Source organism: Pavona decussata, unplaced genomic scaffold (assembly GCF_977016875.1).
Source record: "Pavona decussata unplaced genomic scaffold, jaPavDecu1.1 SCAFFOLD_390, whole genome shotgun sequence".
In the NCBI taxonomy this organism is placed as follows: domain Eukaryota; kingdom Metazoa; phylum Cnidaria; class Anthozoa; order Scleractinia; family Agariciidae; genus Pavona; species Pavona decussata.
In genome coordinates this window covers 601,717-621,985 of record NW_028145762.1, presented here as the reverse complement: position 1 = coordinate 621,985, position 20,269 = coordinate 601,717, and the positions used below count along the sequence as shown (strand labels likewise).

The 20,269-nt window shown below is 39.3% G+C and overlaps 3 protein-coding genes and 2 long non-coding RNA genes across 7 annotated transcripts in view; 3 read left to right on the top strand and 2 right to left on the bottom strand.

Moving 5' to 3' along the window:
- LOC146451386 (uncharacterized) overlaps positions 1–13,571 on the bottom strand; it is a 41,571-nt gene extending 28,000 nt beyond the window's left edge. The window contains exon 1 of one of the 2 annotated variants that reach the window (XR_014860045.1): positions 13,062–13,571. This is a non-coding gene — a long non-coding RNA (uncharacterized LOC146451386). Of the gene's footprint in view, positions 1–13,057 lie in introns of both variants that reach the window. The other variant, XR_014860044.1, reaches the window with a different exon arrangement.
- LOC146451384 (facilitated trehalose transporter Tret1-like) lies at positions 500–18,963 on the top strand. The gene is made up of 4 exons (XM_085099177.1): positions 500–1,028; positions 12,352–12,558; positions 16,338–16,641; positions 17,221–18,963. Exons 1-4 carry the CDS (start codon positions 795–797, stop codon positions 17,880–17,882), a joined length of 1,407 nt encoding a protein of 468 aa, XP_084955303.1. The 5' UTR covers positions 500–794; the 3' UTR covers positions 17,883–18,963.
- On the top strand, positions 1,405–8,891 carry LOC146451388 (uncharacterized). Of its 2 annotated transcripts, XM_085099208.1 has the most exons (11): positions 1,405–1,496; positions 1,956–2,098; positions 2,192–2,456; positions 2,834–3,468; positions 3,855–3,989; positions 4,260–4,346; positions 4,950–5,667; positions 5,968–6,114; positions 6,244–6,967; positions 7,428–7,655; positions 8,156–8,891. In XM_085099208.1, the coding sequence occupies exons 2-11, from the start codon at positions 1,958–1,960 to the stop codon at positions 8,502–8,504; spliced, it is 3,429 nt and encodes a 1,142-aa protein (XP_084955334.1). In that variant the 5' UTR covers positions 1,405–1,496; positions 1,956–1,957; the 3' UTR covers positions 8,505–8,891. The 2 variants fall into 2 exon arrangements, with proteins under 2 accessions (XP_084955334.1, XP_084955333.1); XM_085099207.1 differs by lacking the exon at positions 1,405–1,496 and having other exon boundaries at positions 1,818–2,098.
- Positions 9,036–11,119, bottom strand: LOC146451387 (uncharacterized). The gene is made up of 2 exons (XM_085099209.1): positions 10,783–11,119; positions 9,036–10,330 (listed from the first exon to the last, which is right to left on the bottom strand). The coding sequence occupies exons 1-2, from the start codon at positions 11,056–11,058 to the stop codon at positions 9,605–9,607; spliced, it is 1,002 nt and encodes a 333-aa protein (XP_084955335.1). The 5' UTR covers positions 11,059–11,119; the 3' UTR covers positions 9,036–9,604.
- Positions 14,678–15,612, top strand: LOC146451385 (uncharacterized). The gene is made up of 2 exons (XR_014860047.1): positions 14,678–14,929; positions 15,237–15,612. It is a non-coding gene; the product is annotated as an uncharacterized LOC146451385 (long non-coding RNA).
- Positions 18,964–20,269: the final 1,306 nt, after the last annotated feature.

The window sequence follows — 20,269 nt, the reverse complement described above, 5'->3', positions numbered from 1 at the left end:
TTTTGGTTTTCTGTTAAACGTTTTGCAGAAGTTCTCTTATTTTTTGTATTCAGTGTCCAACTCTATGCGTAGAATATTCATGCTTAAGTTGTACAGTCAAATCCCTTTGTTGCGGCCCCCCTCGGCCTCGGGATCGCGAATTAGTGTCCTTAATAGGGAGACTCCTTAAAAATTTATTTCAGTGAAACATCTGCAATATATTTTTGCCGGGAATTTATCTGCTGTCCGTATTATCGGAGTCTCCGTAAGAGCGAGGTGTCCGCAAGGCGACAGTTGTTTGTACTAGGTTTACAGCACGATTTCGTGACCGGAACCGGAAAGAACTGTTTTACTGCTTTAGTCATCGCCGACATCGCCGTACTGTCGCTAACATCGCTTGCATTTTTGTCATTTTTTGAAATATCAGTTTAGAATTTTAATTAAATACTATTCAACTCCGTAGAAATTGCTTTAGAGCCGCTATTTTCCAATCAAGTCGCCGCAAGATTTTATTTCATGATAGTCACGCAAAGCAAACATACCGTTGAAGCGTCACTGATGCACATCCTTGAATAATGTCAATAATTACCTGAATTTAACAGAGAAGCTCAGTTGATGACCTATTCAGAACTAGACTCAGTGTTGCCATCGTAAATTGGAAAGTGCAAACGTACAAATATTTTCGTGTAGCATTCGGTTTGTTTTCGCCTAGCAAAGGTACTTGTAGTCAATCGGTGTAGTCAATTTATATTAGGCGGCATTGGCTTAAATCCGAGCAAGATTTGTTTAGATTCTTCGCAATTCGTTGACACAAAATGGACACAGGAGAGACTGAAGACAACTCGGCGTCCCTGTACACAGAACGAGTAAGGCTTCTTCCACATAGAAGCAGTGCTCGGGGGTCTGTGCTAGCTACTTGCGTTGCTGTTCTTGGAACTCTCAGCTTCGGATATTGCCTTGGTTATTCGTCACCAGCATCGTATGATTTAAAGACAGCCTCGAACAATTCTACGATTCGTTTGAGCAATTCTCAAGAATCTTGGTTTTCGGTATGTTCACAAGTAATATTATATAAGTAAGTTGTAATTTTCTTTATTTTGACTTAATTGCCACCGGGATACAAGTTTCAGTTCCGATGTTTCGACCTTACCGGCGGAACATCATTTCGTTGTCATATTCTATATCCCGTTACAAATTATTTCTAATTGAAACTGGTCATGTGTATTAAAAGTATGCAACTTGGGGGGAAGTGAAATGGTGTAAAATGCCGAAATTAGACTGCGTGGCAAGCGTTTCGTGGGTTTTTGTTTGCGTTTTTCACTCGGTCAAAAGGCGAAAACCGCACAAAACCCCAACGGAAACGCCAAGGAGGATTGGAACCCAGGTCCAGGCTGCTTTGCGCGTAGCATTTTAGAAAATTTTCAAGTCTTCGATCACGCTTTAGGAAGAAGTCGAGTTTTGTGGATTTTTCACGTCGTTCTTCTGTCGTTTTATTTGGACATATGGAGCGCAAAAAGGTAAGTTTCGATTGCTTATGATCTCCTCTTTTCTATTATTTAAATTTTGGGGCCAGAAAAAGTTTCGGAATAGTTGAATATTCCGGATAAATACAGTCCGTGTATTCGACATGATTGGCGCGTAAATTTTTATGGAAAAAGCCTCTTGAAAAAAACGTTATATCACAAGTTTGATTGGAGTTTTTGACATAAAAGCAACAGTACGTTACAGAAGAATAAATTATGGATTAAATGAATGCAAAGGTCGCAAAAGGTCGCGTTGTATTGTCTTTGGTCGAAGCCATTGAAAATCCCTTTGTTTTTGCCCCATGAACTGTGTAATGTATTGTAATGTATTCAATATGGGATGGCGCGCTTGTAGCGTGATTGCTAATTGACGCATTCCTTGAGTAGTATTATCGGAATTTTTGGCTATTGCTGTTTCAATTTACGTAGAAATGGGTCTTCTTTGTTTTTCAGTGATGTCTACTCCCACAAAACAAAATAAGAGATGCCACGTCGCGAGTGGTCGGACGCCAAATGAGAAAAAGAAGAATCGGCCAGAGCGGAATGCTGGTTCACGGAAATCGCTCGCTTACGATTCAGTTGAACGGAATAAAGAGGTTTGTGATTTACCTATTCTTGACCCTTGAATCCTGAGCGATGGTTATGTGCTTGATTCGAAATTTCACCTTTTTATTCCTATGTCTTTCTAGTCGCAGTCACCTTCACCTTCTCCATGTATCAGGGGAGTTTTGCAGAGGACGATGGTAGTTACTTCTCCTCGAACTCGAAAGAGTCCTGCAAAGAGAATTGCTTGGACTGAAGTAGAAGACCGTGCAGCTGTCCAATTTATTGCCCTTCATAAAGACGAACAGGCCTCTGAAAGTGAGTGGCCAGCCATGAGAGCTGAAACTGACTACTGGTCTTTGGCTGCAAGATTTATTAAATCGGCTTCTGGGAGTAAATACCTTCGCAAAGGTAAATTAAACCTTTCTTTCATTCTCTTTCTCTCTCTCTCTTTTGTCTGTAAAAATTCCATTTAAATGTCAATTAAGATTGATGTTAAAATTCTTAATGTTGTTGTTGTTGTTGTTGATTGCCTTCGAAGTACAGGTTGCCTTAGTCTGTAATAATATTTGATATTCTTTGTATATTTACTCACTAGGTTCACTGTTATTTGATTTTTATAAACTGTGCATTCCTCTCAGATCACTTGACTCTACCTTAGTCAAACAGGAGAAAACCCACATGAGATTTTGAATAGCACTCACTTATTTCCTCACTTATTTCTGTTTCATTAGACTCATAAATGGAAAGCAATGGCAATAATTAAATTAATGTTATTATCTTCACAGCACAATCAATTCGACAAAGAGTGGTCAATGTTTTGCGTACCAAATTCAAGACTGTTGATGAGGCAGAGGATGCATATGGAATTTCAGTGAATTCGTACTTGGCAAGCCCTTCTGGTAAGGAAAGTGTCCCTGCAGCAGACAAAGAAAACGAAGTTCCCTTTTCTGCTATTCCAGAGAAAGCAATGGATACTGTAAACAAGTTAACTGGTAATCAGCAGTCAATGCTCGTTATTAACATTGTGCAAAATCTACCTGTGCCACTTCTTCAGTCTACACTACAGAAAATGTTGGCTAATGTTATTGAACGTATGTGCGTGTCAACTGTAAAGGATCTACTGTCCTCATTGGCCAAGATAGCTTCTCGTGAAGCACTGCTCACTGTTGCAGACAGTCTTGTGTGCAGTGTCGCATCAAAGACTGGGCTTTCTTGGAATGTGAGAGGGTTCCTGGACATTGCCTGTAGAGCCATGCGTGAATTGGAGGCCCATGATAAGCCCAATGTGGTGTATTTCTTGTGCCATTGCATTGCTGACAAGAAAGAGGATGGCAAAACACCTATCATGCCTCTGGATCGCATGCCTTTTGGATTGATCCAATATCAGCTACAATTCTTCAGTGCAACACACATTTGCCAGGTGATATGTTAATCTTGAGTGTCTTTTAAGATATGCCTTTGGTCTGTTTCAAACTGCAATTCCTTTTAGGTAAACCTTGCAGACCATTGTTGTCTCTCATGTGTTTTTTTTTTTTTTTTTTTTTTTTTTTTTTCACTTGAAAATAATTTCAATTGGTGATTTTCTTTATACAATATTCCTAATCTGATAAATCGCAGGGTTGTCATTAGAAGTTGGGACCCGGGTACCAGTACCAGGATTCACAAGAGTCAGTACCTACCTACTATCAAACTGAACACAAAGAAACCCACTTCAAGTGTAATTTTCTGCCCAGCTACTCTCCTATAGGTGCCACCCACTTCAAAACTTAGTGAAACCATTCTATTTTACTTTTGTGTTTTCAACAGATTAGAGAACCAGACGACTATAGGATGTGGCGTGAGACCATGGAGTCAGAGTTTGGAGGTGGCAAGTTTAAGCGCCTTTTCCGGGGGCCAATGTGGAGCTCATGTGAAGAAAAAGATATTGGTGTTCCTCAAAAGGTGTGAAACAGAAATAAAAACTGAAAATTATTGTAATGATTCATTTCTCTCTAGTTGACATAACAATAACAATAACAATTATTTCAATAACACAGTAATTTATGAATGTGTATTTTTATCATTGTTATTTTCTATGTTGATGATTTAATATTGTGAACAATGTACAATAATTATTAAGTAATTTGAACTTTTTGTTTTATGTATAGCTGTTGATTTAATTTTCTATTGGGCATGAAGTTTAATTCTGTTTTATTGTCATTTCCTTTTAAGGCGAAGGTCAATGTAGCTTGTATTAGTACAAGGACCCAGAATAGAAGGAACCAAAGTTCGCAATTCACCGGAAAGCCTGAAATTCAGGTACTAATAGAATCATTATTTGGTAATAATTAATATTGTAGTCTGATGATGAGTATTAGTTGGTGGTTGTATATTGACTCTCTTGCAAGGATGTACTTACTGCGTAATGCTAATATGCATAATGCTTATCCTGTACAGATAAATATTATTATTATACATCAGACTCACTATGAAAAATCTGATTTGTTGAGAGCATTCAATCAATTTACAATAGCTTTTGAACGTGTTATGATAAAGGCAACATCTGCTGCAGATATTGCATTTTTCATGTCAAGTTTAAAGTCTGTCGGGTTACCTAGCCCTTGAAGTGTTCTCTTCAGAACTGACAAAATGGGTTTAGCTGTTTAAAAAATGTGTAATAAAACAATTATTGAATTCGGTTTTGCATGATATCAAAAATTATCAAAATTGAGGCCTGTTTTGGTAATACATGATATGCTCAACCTCATTGTTTATTATCAGCATGTTAATATTTCTGGAAATAAATGTTTCTAAAATTAATTTTTTAATATTAAAATTGGTTAACATGTAGTTGTTTTTCAGCATAGCTTGTCATCATTCATTGCCTAGAGTATACTTAGTTTAAATAATTTTCCTTCTCAGGTTGCAGCTTTAAAGGAACTAAAAACTGCTAATCCAGAAGGGCGTTTCTGGATCAAACTAGATGGAACCGATACGAAGGCTGCGCTTCTTGAATCCATGAGAAAAGAATGGAATGGTGACGTGGACCTTGGCGATGGGAAGTTGCAAGCTCTACGACAGGAGTATGATGCAAGAAATGCACTTTTCAAAGAGGCACCAAAAGCTGACAGTCTTCATGGTCTCCAGCAGAGTATTACAACAGTGATTGATAGCATTGAAACAGACATAGAATTTTTAACCATTGGTCTAGAAAAAGCTATCAAACAGTTTCAAGATAAAATGCAAAAGGCAACAACTTCAGAGGAAACTCTTAGATGTTTAAACTGGGAGGTCGTCGAGTTTCAGGTTCTTCTGGAACAGAGTAACAACTGGCTGCAACTTCTTTCAGGTCTTCTTGGAGAGTTGGACCCAAATAATCCAGATCTTGCACCTGTAGTGGCAACTTTGAAAGACTCTCAGAGTGACATGTCTTTGTATCTGAGAAACATTTTTAAGAAAAAAAGGCAGCCAGCAGCGACCCATGTGCTAGTGTTGATGGTATCGGACGAGAGGAGACACTCGAAGCCATATGCTCTTCCTGTGCAGTACATCCCATACTACAGCTTAAAAGACCAGTACATTCGTGATTTTACTAAGGTTGTTAAGGAAAATATGGTCCAGTTAGGGCTTCGGGTTGTTGGTAAGTTATAATCAGAATGATTGGAAATGGTTTGCCTTTGGTTTTACTGCAGTCAGTTGTACTCACAACAGTTGTCAGACCTTTTACCTTGGATGGCAGTTCCTGGATTTCCACAATTGTTTCATTGTTTTGAACAACACTGGTTACAATATTGTACATATAAGTACCCATCAAATTGTAACACTTGTAAAGTTTTCTATGGGCAAATGTTGTAAATATTTCTCTTGCGATAGTTGCTATTACTTGGTAATGCTTGTATTACTTTGCTGTCAGTTGTCAACCACTTCCTTTAATTCCTAGGTACAGTGTCTGATGGTGAATTTTTGACATTGCGAACTCGTGGTGAAACCAGGTCTGTCCATATATGGCAGCTGATACATGATTCAAGGATTAGCGTGTCCAAACTTGGAAAGCAGAAACTACTGGAAATGCTGCTACTTCAGGGAGGTAAATGTAAACAACAGTTATACCAACTTTTATTGAAATGTTTACTTGTATGATAATATAAGCCAAGGGTATGTTGTTGAAAGTAGTTTTGGTTACAAGAGTAATAATTTAATTTATTATAAATTGCAGTAAACCCTGATGGGACACCAATTGTGAGAAGACCCAATAATGCCATTCCAAGAGAAATCATAATTGACTTATTCAACCTGCAAGTAAGGGATGGATTGAGTCTCCCAGATGCCATTGCACACATTCGTGGGTCCTTGATTCCTCCTGGTTACACCCCTTGGCCATTTCGACGGGATACTCCTGAGAGTATGCTTGATATGCTGAGATCCATTGTGGCAACCTACCAGTTCAGGCATACTGTGAAATCATTGAAAGAAGAATTTGGTGCTGACTTCTCACAACATTTGTATGTACCAGAAATTGATCCGGTCACAGGCACCCCACACCATGAACGTGGTGACCACAATCATGTACTCAAGAGAGTAGCAGGATGTACCAGGAATGGGAACTACCCTGAACTCAATTTCGAGGCATTTGTGGAGGCTATGCGTTCTCCCAACACAGGCCTTACGTACACCGCACTTGCAGGGAAAAGAAAGCAATCGGTGGTTGATGCTGAAAGACTCCTTTCTTATCACGTAGCAAAGTTCTTCAGAGAGAAGGGCTATGAAAAGGAGTACCAGTATGTGAATGTGATCGCTCAGTGGCATGAGGCATCTGATGGAAGGGGCATATCACAGTTGACAAGAAGCCATTACAACTATGAGATGTTGAACTACATTCTGGATGATTGGATGCCCTGGCATAAAGACGATTATGACTTCTCGAAGATTGACATCAACAGGTATTTTTATTACTGTACATAACAAGTGCAATATCAGTGATTGTTAACAAAATATTGTAATTTTGTAGTGGCTGCAGATCAATAAGCAAATAAAAAATTGGAGAGACACTGACAAATCATGTTTTCGATCTACTCATTGAATTTGTTTGCACACCTTTACTGATTTTAAGTACACAAGACAATACCTTTTTTTTGATGCTTGAATGTGGTGTTAGTCAAGTTCTCTTTTTGCCCACACATTTAATTTTTGTTGTTTTTTTCAAAGTATTTGTAAATATTATAATACAATTTGGTATTATACATGTATGTGCTGTCAAAAGTGTATGCACACGGGCAAACCATTATTTGTAGGCATTTGGAAATTGACCAATAAAAAGGAGGTCAAAATGTATTGAATGCTCATCATAATAGTTATTTACATTGCCTGCTGTTGTGCTATTTGTTTTATTTTGTATTTTAGACCAGTGGAATACATCAGAGGATTCACAAGAGAAGTAGTTATTGAAATTACTGGAAACATTGAAAGCCAGGAGCTGCGGAGATGCCAGAATAATGAAATTGGTTATCCTGAAAACCCTCGTGCAGGATCAACAGAGGACCTTGAGTGCTTTTTTGGTGTGGCACATTGCCGTTTGGGTAATGTTTTCACAGTGAAGGAGTTCAAAGACGATTGGCCCAAACTTGTGAGGTACATTATATTGCCTTAGTCAATAATGTTATGCACCCAAAGTTGGGGGAGGGGTAGTGGCCTAATGACTGCACTGGACTCTAGATTAAGTGGTCCAGGTTGAGTCCCAGCAGGGGAACTGAATGGTATTCTTGGATGAGACACATTACACGCATAGTGTCTCTCTCTACGCAGGTGTGTAAATGGGTACGGACAAATTTAATGCTGGGGGGGGAGGTAACCCTGCAATAGGGTAACATTCCATCAGGGGGGAGGGGTAGAAATGTAAAGTTCCAATAGCTCCCCCACTGGACTCACCCCTCTGGAAATTGCAAATGAACCCCTTCCCTTTTTTTTTTTTAATATTTTGATCTTCGAAAGCACCCCCCCCCCCCCCCCCTTGCCCTAGGAAATTTCTGTGGGAGGAGTACAAATAATTTTGGGAACTGCACCATACTCCCATTTATTTTTTGTGCAAATTTTACGAATTATTAATTATTTTTCTCTGTTATTTATTTCAGAGAAAACTCCAAACGCCTGAGTAGTGAAACCCTCCCATTTTACTATTGGACTGAAAATGATCGATTCAAAGAAGGTTCGCTGGATTCTTTTGATGTAATCCCTGGACAGGCAGATAGTGACAATGAACAGAATGATGAACACGATGGACAGGGGCCAGCACAGAATCCTCTGCGTCTTCACAGGATCCTGAGAAACCAAAGGGAAAGTGTTGCACACTTTGTCCCCAGTAGAGGCTTTCTCCCAGCAAGAAATGATCGTTCATGTAGACAACAACATCACCGCCCGAGGTCGGGTGTCCCTCCCCCTTCTGGATTTTTGTTTTCAATAGAGGAGGAAAATGAAACCTAATTCACTATAAGATTGAAACATTGGCCAAAACAATTATTGTTTTGGCCAATGTTTCAAGAAATTGTATACATTTGGAGAGAAAAATGTTTAACTATAACAAAGCTGTAATTTGATATTGGCTGTGTGCTTGCAAGTGTCAAAGAAGCATGTGTGTGAAAAAACAGTGCTATGTCACTATTGTCGACCTAAGCCTCTCAGAGGCATAGTTCAATGTCTTGAAGCATGATGTGGGAATGGACCTATGTTTTGGACGCATCTCACTGAAGCTGTGTACTATAATTATAAATGAGCTACTTTCATTGCATATAATGAGGCTTGGAATCTCTTAGAGAAAGAAGAAAAAGATGTATTTCTTCATTGTTATATATGTAAAAAAAGGTAGATCAAGTGTTAAAATTTCCCAGCTGGCAATGTAATTCTTGCCACTTACCAAGGAACTTACAGAGCTGCATTTCCTTGCGAGTGAAAGGTTTTCCATTTTTCAGAATCATTTTATTGTCTTGTTTGGAAGCAAACAAGTTGTACAAGAGATCATTTATGTAGACAAGTTTATTATAATTAAATATATGTATATGGTACATGTATACAAAGATACATCTATACAAAAACACTTAACCATTAAGCTATATAGCCCGCTTTCAACAAGAGTCAAAACCTGGGGTGACAGTGGGCGTACGTTCACATATGGGATCATTTTGGGGGGTGGGGGGAGGGAACAATTGCATTTGTTTAAAACCACATGCACTCATATCTGAGCAAGCACCCATTCTTGTCCCAGGTTACCACTCTTTTTGAAAGTGGGTTGTTTGAAGACATTATCCCTTAAGCCTGCCAATATACACTCTCTTTTGGTAAATACCCCTCCCTCCCCAGGCATGTATGATATACTTTATGGTAATCTTAAAGCTTGGGTGTGGATTGAGTTTCAGTGAAGAGAGTAAATACCGAAATAATTATTAATAAACATATTAAAGAAATGTGAAAACTAAGAACACTGATACATTTGAAAATCGTTGTCTTTTTCAATTTTAAGATTAAACAAGGCCTTAGTTGAGGAGGTAAAACCTGGCTTCACATAATTATCAGATACACATAAACAGTTAGTTGATGAGGTCGTTGTATTTGTAGCTGGCATCCGAGGGAAGCCAATTACCAATTTTTGAAATTAGCACACGGGGATGGTATAGCCAGTCATTCAGATCTGGAACAAACATAAATCCAATAAACTTGAATTCTACTTTTTGAATTTCATTGTTCCTAATTGCAACAACAACTTTCTTTAACTTTTCTTTAGGGATGTAGCCAATACGGGACCACTCATTGTCTGTGAACCCCTCCACTATAACAGCATTCTTATCCCTGATGTTGGTAGGCTCTGGGGTCACCCTCAGTTCAACACTTTCATTTTTCAGCTGAAGTTGTTTACATTTTCTTAAGGCCTTTTGGCAGTCTTCATGATAGCTGCTCCCTTTCAATGCAAAGTACTCAGTAAATTGCTCTGTTTCATCATAATCGCCCTGGGATTCTCCACCTGGTTGCTCAAATTGTTCGTTGTCACTTTCATCTGTCCCAGACAGCTTGGTCGCGTCGGTACTCAATTGACTTGCTTCTTGCGTGGTACAGTCATTTTCACTGAGCATGTCAACGATCACATTTCCGGTAGATGGGTAGCTTGAACAGTTACATTTACAAACTAACACATCTAGCCAAGGTATGTGAGGCAGTGGATCATCCTCCTCGTAATCCATCTTTGGTGAAACTTTAACAGGGTATGAACTGGGGACTAATCTTAAGTCCACAACAACAGATAATGTTCTATTTCTCACCTGTATAACAAGAAGGCATAAATAATAAGCAGAATACACATCATCCACATTATTGTAGTTGAGTTAATGTCTACTTGAATTATAAACATGATGAGTGTTCACTGAAATGCACATTTCAAAGGCATTTTGTATCACTGAGACAATAAATCTACACAAATAAATGGTGAATTGTTACACTTGAAATCTAAATATTTCACTTTATTCTATTCTTTAATCAAGACTAAGCTAATCCAAGAAACGAACCGACGAAAATGTAAACTAAATTTCAGCGTTTGAGCGTTTAAGCACTCAGATAAAGCTAGCTTTACTCTTTAGAAACAAGTGCGGACATGCGAAGTTACGAAAATTTTCGATCGCAAATTGATAAATATACAAAGATTGAGAGCTTCGCTAGCGCTGACTATAACTGCAAATGCCAAGAAAATCAATAAATTATTCACCAGGAAGCCTACCTTGATATCACAACTGTTTATCACTTCGACAAGGACTGGAGATGGCCGATCTTTGAGAAGGTTTATCGCTTTCTGCTGAAACAAGAAGCCACACATTCTTCTCTCGGCGATTTTGCCAGGGAAACTGACATGACCAAGAACCAAATTAATTTTTAAACAAGGAAACTGTTCCAACTGAACGCTTTCCTGAGCTCCAAGATCAATGCAATGAACATATATGAGGTTTTGATCACGAAAAGAAGGAGCGATCTGCGACGTGACTTCGATGAAATCCATAGCGAAATGAATTGATCACGTGATTGAAAAAAATGATAATATAGTTCAATTGCAATGCATCATGGGAACAGGGTCCAATCCTCCTTGGGAAACGCTATCGGCACAAGGGAACAGACGCATAAATTATTACTAATTATGCAATCATGGTCTCGCAGGAGGCTCTATATTTTAATATTTTAATATGAAAGATGAGAACAATGTCACCTGAGGTCACGCTTTCACTAGTCTCCTTCGCAGCCGCTCGTGACTCCGGTCTGCGCTGCTGCGAAGGAGACCATGCTTTCACAAACTCATTATTAGAACTAATTTTATTTGGCACTGTTAGGGAGGCATTAGGTCGTTCTCTTTCTCGATCATTCCCTTAATTCTCATAATCTGTACATGACTAATTGTAGCAACACTGCTTACGCATGGAGAAATTAGGACTAAGGTGTCGATCGCTTGCGGGGCTTTAAAGAGTGCAAGCCGAAATTGTGTCATGTGGGCATATTGTAAATGGAGGAGTTGTTTTGCACTGGACTGGACTGGACTGGATTTGTAAAAAATATTGACTGGATTTGTAGTCAAAACAAATAATTTTTTTTTGCTTGTCTTTTTTCTTACCAGTCCATATTTTACAAATCCATGTTTTACCAGTGCACGTTTTACAAATCGGCATTTTACAAATCCACGTTTTACAAATCCAACTTTTGCGAATCCAGTCCATATTTTACATATCGTTCTTTTACGAATCCATGTTTTACCTGTACTCGTTTTACAAATCGACATTTTACAAATACATACATTACAAATCCATGTTTTACAATTCCAGTCCAGGCCAGTCCAAATCAGTCCAGTTTTTGTTCTACAATGCCTGCCAGGTGTGCTAATGTTTTCTTATTCAGTGCCACTATTTTAATTGACTCATTTTAGTTGCATGTTATAACCTGAAAAGTACCCACCCCTTGGCCTTGCAAACAGCAATAGCAAAAGGCCGCGAAATCTCAATGTAATGTGGACCGAATGCATTGTTGTCTGGTAGATTATTACTTATTAGGTTTATTAAATCCGTTTTCCTTCGTGGTTTGGCTTGAGTGAAGTGAAATTGCTCTGGAATATTACATGGAACGATGACAACGGAACACATGTTGGCCGAGACCGCAGAAAATTTGTTAAAAGGCATCCATGAAAATTGCGACCAAACCTCGCACATTTGATAGCAAAAAAGTCGACAAGCCGTTTGAGGTTCTATTTTTTCATGGCACTCTGTCTTCTATCGATGTACTCCGCTGACTCGCATGATTTTTGTTGCAGTCTGTGATAGCGCTTGGCGCCTTGTTAGGATGTTTGATTGCCGGCCGCGCCGTAGATGTGCTGGGTCGAAAAGTCGCCATCATCGCCGGAGCGATACCCTTAGAACTTGGCTGGCTTCTGTTGTTCTTCGCTAAGAACCGTTTGATGCTCTATGCTGGAAGGGTTGTCACTGGTGTCGGCTGTGGCATAGAGACACTGGCAGTTGCGGTAAGTAGTAACGATCAATCCAGACTGCGAGCAGTCGTTTTGTTTTGTTTTTGTATTTTTTGTTTTTTCCCTCAGATCTCGCACGCAAAGTGACGGTGAAATTTAATATGCAAATTAGAAAAGATCCATCGCGCGCTACTGAACTTAGGAGAAGAAAAGGACTCCTCGCAGTCGACGACCAGTCAAGCAAATTGTAGTATTTGATAGTTCATCTTAATCTTATATCTAAATGTTTCAATTTAAACATTTCAACGTATTTTTAAGGTATCCATAATTTATTCTAATGTATTTTTATTTTAACACAACAAAAAAAGCAAGTCGTGCATAAAATGAAAGGCCATTGTTATTGCTGTTGTTCATTGTTGTTGTGGAATTCGATCTCACTAACCGGAAAAATTAACGTCGTTCTCCTTTTCTCAAATGGCCAGGAATTGCGACTTACACAAGCACAAAAATGTATGGGCTTATAAATATTACTGTAAACAGTAAATTTCTGAACTCACCTAAAGCATTCTGCTGAGAAGCCGTTTCCACTCAAAGTAAACATAATGAATGCACACTGAAAATATTGCTGCCAAATCACGACAAGTTCTTCCATTTGTAAAATGATTTCAGCTTGTTTTGGGGCCCCGCGATCCTTGCAATATCTTGCAAAAATGTCCAAATTGGCCAGCTTTTGCCGTGGCTATATCTAACTAGCTGAAGTAGAACCGAATGGGACGAGTTCTTTCCTCGAGGTCTGGTGTATAGTTCTATACAAAGCAATTCTCGAGAAGATTCAAGGCGGTTAACACAATGAAAATAATCCAAACACAAGACAGCCATTACCACATTAAATTACCGGACATTTAACGTCTTCAATCCGCTATATCTCCGCTTAAAATCATCCAAACGAGCCGCAAAAAGCTGGCCTCCTTGCAGCTCACTCCAAACACTGCAGCGAGTTTTAGGTCAGCGGCTTCCATTTAGGCAAGAGTCCGTTATGTTTTACTCCTCCATTTGTCGTGTGAACGTGATCCCCGGATCCTCTCGGTGGAACAGCGAAATAGCGGAAAGAAAAATACGGAGAGCATTTCCTCTCGCCTCTATAACTCAAAACAGTACTTTAGGTCAACAAATTTCATTTTGGCATAACATCTGTTGTGTTTTACCCCATCCATGATATGTAAGCCGTACGGGCGTGAATATAAAGGGTTCCCAGTGTCAAATATGTATGAAGGAATCCATGCATCTAAATTTGATTCATGAATCGGGCGCCATAAAGCCTCTAGAAATTCTCAAGGTAAAGCTATTCGTTTTATGACACGAGGATAAAGATTCCAGGGTTACAAGATACAAGATATTAGCCGGTCCAGGACCCAGCATTTTCCCGCACTCTGAGAATACTGCAGTATCGGTAATTTCGTCTGAAAATTTTAGGATGGAATCAATTAATTTTGTTCCCTTCAAATCTCATATCTTCTCACTTTCCCCGACATTCATTACCCCCTTTCTTTTAATCTATAAACATTCCAAAAGTCTAAAAGCCTATGTACTTATATTTGGGCTAATTATCGGAAAAATATTCGCGGGAGGAGTTATTTTTGGGTGGGCTTATTTCCTGAGGGGTTTATGATCGCTGGAATGTGACTGCATTTGAGATATCTTGAATTGCCGGGAAAGGCCGTGGTCAAACTTTAAAATTTTCACTTGACTTCGCGCAGGAGCTTATCCCAAATTTCTTCTTCGGAAAGTACTTCACTAGTCATATAGGTACTATAATGCTCAGAAATTTTCAAGTCTAAACGTTTACAATGTTCAAAGAATTTTAGTGCCAACGAGTCACCCTCGCGAGGACGCGAGGGTGACGAGGCGGCAGCATTATAAAGCCGACGCGCGAGTTAGTTTTGGTACAGGCAGAAAAAATCTCGAATGAAAATGTAAGCATAAGGTAAGGATAAGGTAATGTAAGAGTGACATCATCGGTGATTGTTTTCGGGCTATCCAATGGCATCGCGGTATTTTTTATCTAAACCAATCACATCAGGAGTATCACGGTCGGTGAGCGCTAGTACCCAGATTCTTCTTACACACGCGCGAACTTAAATTTTGTAAACAATATGGCGGCCGAAGTGGCGAAGTTAGTTGTCTTCGAGAATAGCAGCGTTTATACGTCTTATTGTATAAGGATGGTGTATAAAAATAGCAAAGATCTTTTTAAGCGCTAGGAAACTTTGCAGAAGTTTTCACGTTTAGGAGCAATCGAGTTTTTCCTTCGCACCATCTTATTTTTCGATCCTGCGCTACAGTGTGGAAATGTTAAGCTCTAATAGCAGATTTGTTGCTCCGTTGGTGGACGGCGAAAGTTCCGACGGCTCTGTCAATCGAGGAGGTAAGAGAATTCAAATCTTAACTGTTTGTAGTGTGTTTTGTTTTCTGAAGAGGGAGCAATTTTCTTAAAGTAACCTTTCGGTCTTTAATCATGATAATATTCAAATTGCAAGCTAAAACGGACAATAATAGGTCAGTGTCGTTATGTGAATTCATGTGGTCGGTAACATAATATGCACAACGAAGATATCATTCCAAACTGATACAGTGCGGACCAAAACGAATCCCTAATTATAGGGATCTACAAAAGATTTTAGATTTCATTGTTTTCTAGTCAAATTGAGTGGGTTTTTTTTGTTGATTTTTAGGTTCTGTTTGAGGGAGATGCACATTGGAGCTGTTTGAATGCAGGAGAAATATTTCAAGTCAATTGCAACTTAGCTTTGTGCCATTCTTCTTTTTTCTTTTAAATACCATACTTGCGGCTCATTAATTCAATAAATTGGATTTGAAAAGCTCATATTTATTGTAAAATTCTGTTATTCCCAGGTTGATAGCTAATCTTGTACACATTAAAGTTGTTTATTTTGGTTTTTGTATAAACTCAAACAGGTAATGCAAGGGCCGCAGATGTTTCACCTCTAATCTACCTCACAAGTTTAGATCTTATAGACATTCTAAACAACAAAGAATAGCATGAGAGTTTTGCAATGCTTTATTAAACAATGATTCAGTTTGAAAAATGTTTTGTAGTCTGGTTACTTCTTAATTTTCATTCGCAAAGCAACTGTGACAGTTTTTACTCGTTGGCACTCTACCGGCAGGTATCGCTAGTAATATTCACAGACAGAAAAGTAAGAGAATCGGATTACATGACTCAAGTGGTATTTTAGAACACGATTTGAATAGGATAAAACATTTAACACATAATTATATTGGGAGTCCCGAATCATTCAGTTTGGATTGGAGTTCTAGTTCGAGTTCCAGTTGGAGTTCGAGTTAAACTTCGAGTTGGACTTCGAGTTCGACTACTACAAAATCGAAACAACAAAAAATAATATAATAATTCCGGCTTATTCTCTAGAGCGAGAGTGCGCTCTCGAAGGACTTCCATGTGAAATGATGCTCGAAATTAAATTAAACGCTCGAACTCGAATCGAAACTTGATGATTACTTACTCCCAATTATAATTCCAATGATAACTCAATTATCATTCTCATTCATTCAACAGGCCTGAAATATACCATCACATTTATTTAATGTACTACACAAACCCTAGCATGAACCTAGTTTAATGGCCTCAACTCCCACGAGTCTCCTGTAGCTCAGTGGTAGAGCATCCAAACTAAAAATGGGAAGGTCTTAGGTTCGACTCCTGAAAGGAGCGCTCGGATTTATTTTTTCCGAGTATACCTGTGCCGCTTTCTAGACTGATAACACATCATTCTCATATAATACTCTCGTTTCAGGTGTACGTGACTGAAATTTCCCCGGCTCACCTTCGCGGCAGGCTTGGTTCAATGAATATGTTAGCTGTGACAACAGGCATGATATTGGCCTTCTGTGCAGGGTATCTGTTTGACTACAGCTGTCTTTCCTTACTCGGATGCATTCCTCCAGCTCTTGTACTCTTCCTCATGCTTTGGATGCCGGAGAGCCCGCGATGGTACCTGGAGAAAAAGCGAAAAAGCGACGCTTTGAGATCGTTACTTTGGTTACGAGGGACGCAGTTTGGTCTCCAGGAAGAATGTTGCGCGATTGAAGCGTCACTAGGTAATGACCATAAATTAGGGGAGCGGTGGGTAGGGGAAGGCAAGTTAAATTTCACTGCCTTACTTATGAAATGTGATAAAAGGGGAGACAGAGGGAAAATGAAATAGCGCCCTACTTCAATTGCAACCAAAGGTCCCGGGCTACGTCACACAGGCAAAAATAATCAACAAAAGCCCCAACAATATTAGAATACAATGCATTAGAACATCCTCTCTTGATTAGCAATATACAAAACTTGGTATATGGTGGCCCAGTACTCCATAATCAGTTAATTTTAATCTTAAAATACTGATTTACAAGGTAGCCGTATGTGTGCCTCAGTGCTTGAATATTGTTATAAATCAATCTATTTCCCGATTTCCTGTAACCTATCGCCTTTTTTTTTTGATTATCATTATGCAAACAATACAGACAAAAGTAACAGCTGTACTTACTTAGCAAAATACGCACGCACACACCACACGCACACGCACGTGCATACTCTTATAATCCACACCAATTATTGTAGTTATTGCAACTTACAAGTAAGTAACCTATCGCTAATCATTATTTTGCCTTGTTTCTGTTTTAACATTTCAGAACACCACAAACAAATGTCATGCCGCGAATTCTTCACTGCCCCAATCATCAAGCCCGTCATGCTTAGCGTGAGCCTTTTATCCTTCCAACAATTCTGCGGAATCAATGCAGTGCTCTTCAATGCTGCTGATATTTTCTACAAAGCAGGACTCAGTGACGCCAAGCTCACTTCATTGCCCCTCACTGCGGTACAGCTCATCGGTAATTTAATAACTTGTTTTCTCGTGGATAGAATCGGAAGGTGTATTCCCCTTTGGACTTCCGCGCTGGGAATGGCGACATCTCTCATAGGACTGGGCGTTTATTTTGCAATTTACGACACAGTTGGTGATATTTCTTGGCTTTCTATATTGTGTTCTGTTTTATTTTGTTTTTTCTACTCCCTGGCCTGGGGTCCAATTCCCTGGATAGTTGTGTCCGAGATCATTCCTCTTAGAGCTCGTGGACTGGGGACAGGTCTTTCCACTGTTGCATGCTGGGTGGCGCTCTTTCTTGTTACAAAGACTTACGTCAACCTTGATGATGCGATTGGGAATCAAGGCGTGTGCTGGTTTTATGCGGGATTGTGTTGTTGTGCTTGCGGTTTTGTCATCTTTCTTGTGCCTGAAACGAAGGGACGATCCCTGGAAGAAATAGAATCCAGCTTCCATGTTCTGCCATAAATTGATGGTACCGGATCACTAGCTAGTTGCATTATAGGTATTTGTACTGGGAATTCTGTGAAAACTTAGAGGAGTACGTATGGCATGCAAACGAACTGTCTCTTCCCCTCTAGACAAGGGGATGTCTAAAGCGAAATACTGACGGTAGACTGATCCCAACGGCGGAGATGACGAGCTTGATAGAATAACAACAAAGGCTAGAATAACTGAAGTATATTTGTTAAAAAAAAAAAAAAAAAAAATTTTGCCCGATATTTCGGTTTGCAATACAAACGTTCCTCGGGGGCTGAACGAAAAAGAAAAGTGAGAAACATAGAAGGATCGTTACAAATGAAGATTTAAAATATAAAATGCGTGACAATGATTGGTAGTTGTTTATTCTATCAAGCTTGTCACCTCCGCCGTTATGATCAGTCTGCCGTTAATATTTTGTATTTTAAATAATTTGTTGATCCAGGTCTACAAATGATTCGGCACCACCGCATTATTAAATTGTATTTTTTCCAAGGCGAACATTATCTGAAACACTAATATGAGCACAGTTTCCAATATAATCCAGACTAGAACGAGACAACAAGTCTTTCCTTTTGCGCAGGATACAGGAACTCGCGAGCGCGTTACGCTACCGCGTGATTGACGGTTTTCACCCCCGCATCCGGGCCCCGCGCATGTGTTCTTTCCCATGCCTGTCTCTTAGGTTGAAAACTGACTGAGATTGTTCGTAGTCTCGGCAGAGTTGTATTGTTAACACCCTTTTGCTGTTCACGGACCATAAAGAATAAAGTAATTTTCTGAAGTCGAGTAACGGGATTCTGATGAAAGAGGAACGCTGTAGGCAGATTAAAGGAACTTTTTTTCTGGACCAAAAAAAGAACGAAAATGTATATTATACCTCGCTGGGAAAATGACCTTGGAATTTACGTTCACAGTAAAAATTCTGTCATCTTTTTGTGTAAACAGTTTTTATTTCTTGTAAATTTTTCGAATTAATATACTATTTATATCTTCATTAAGGAATTAGTCTACAAAAAAATAGAAAAATCAACTGAAAATGCGAATAAACTTAACACAGCAAAATCTACAGATGGCGTTCTACTTTTAGTTGGACAAAAAAGAGCGAATTAAATAATAGTGAGTTATTTTTCTCTCTAGAGTAACTTCAAATTGAGGTGAAAATGATCCCAATCAGCTTAATCCTCGTGTCTTTCATTTAGCTTGTTTAACCTTAATGCAAAAGTAATTGAGTCGTTTCTGGAATTTAAATACCTCCGAACTCCCAATGACTGATCTTAATTCCGGAGTAATATTGCCGTGTAGTCTCCCAAGATGCCCAGAGGATATAACCTTGATTGAACCTTTTTACTCGGTATTTCCTGTTGAGCTCAGAGTTCTGTCGACAAAGTTAATGGCTTGCGGAAGAGGGGAATGTTCTCGATAGAACAAAGAACCTTGCACTTGAAAGGCCGTCTTGTACAACATAGTTTGTCTTGAGCTTTGCTAAAAGCCGTAGTTCGATTCATGCTCGGCTTCACCCAGACAGCCAAGTACATCGTCGCACAACAAAGGTCAGAAGCGAATGAGAATCGAAGGCGTAGAGCCTCGAGGCTAATTCTCGTAGTTTCCTGCAAAGTCGAAACCATTCCGTTCGAGTTTATATTAGTACGCGTGGAAAAGAGTGGGAGCGAGGAAAAATGTCTCGCCCCATTTATCATACTAACCCCGTTTAGGTTACCAGGTCAACGGGGCCAGACGCTGGTAGCCGGTCTTATGTCTGTTCAGAGTTGCTTTATGTATGTATTAAAGAAAGCTGTAGCTCCAAAGGGCGCAAATACTAAAATGGTAGGCATAAATTAGAATTGCAATCTTAGAACTAACGTAACCCAACATACCGTCGTTTCCTTATAATTTAATTGTCAGTCCGTCGGCAACTGATTTGCACTGTGACAGTAGGGACCTCAAGCTGAAACGACCACAACACCAAGCAAGAAGAACGTCAGAAAACAATAGTTTTTTATTTTATTTTTAATTAGCACTGCCTCTGAAAGTGCGTTGTATATGTTCGTACATTTCTTTGACGTCTCTGCATGCTAACAGCGTGAAATGGCCAAATTCAAGATTTTGTGGAGAACGAGAACGGGACTGACGGTGAATTATTCTTTCTCTTTCTTAACTTGAATGCTGTCCCTACGAATTTAGCTCCAGGATAGTTCAGCCACAATTCGCCAATTGAACCCCTGAGCTGGAATAATCGCGAAACAGTGGGCATCACGTAGGTTTTCGATGACGACTCGTCGTCGAGGGCCATCGAGGTCCATAGCATTTCACGCCATGGATAAATATAATAACTTCTCGAATCTGGCTCACTCCACACAATTGTGAGTTTCATG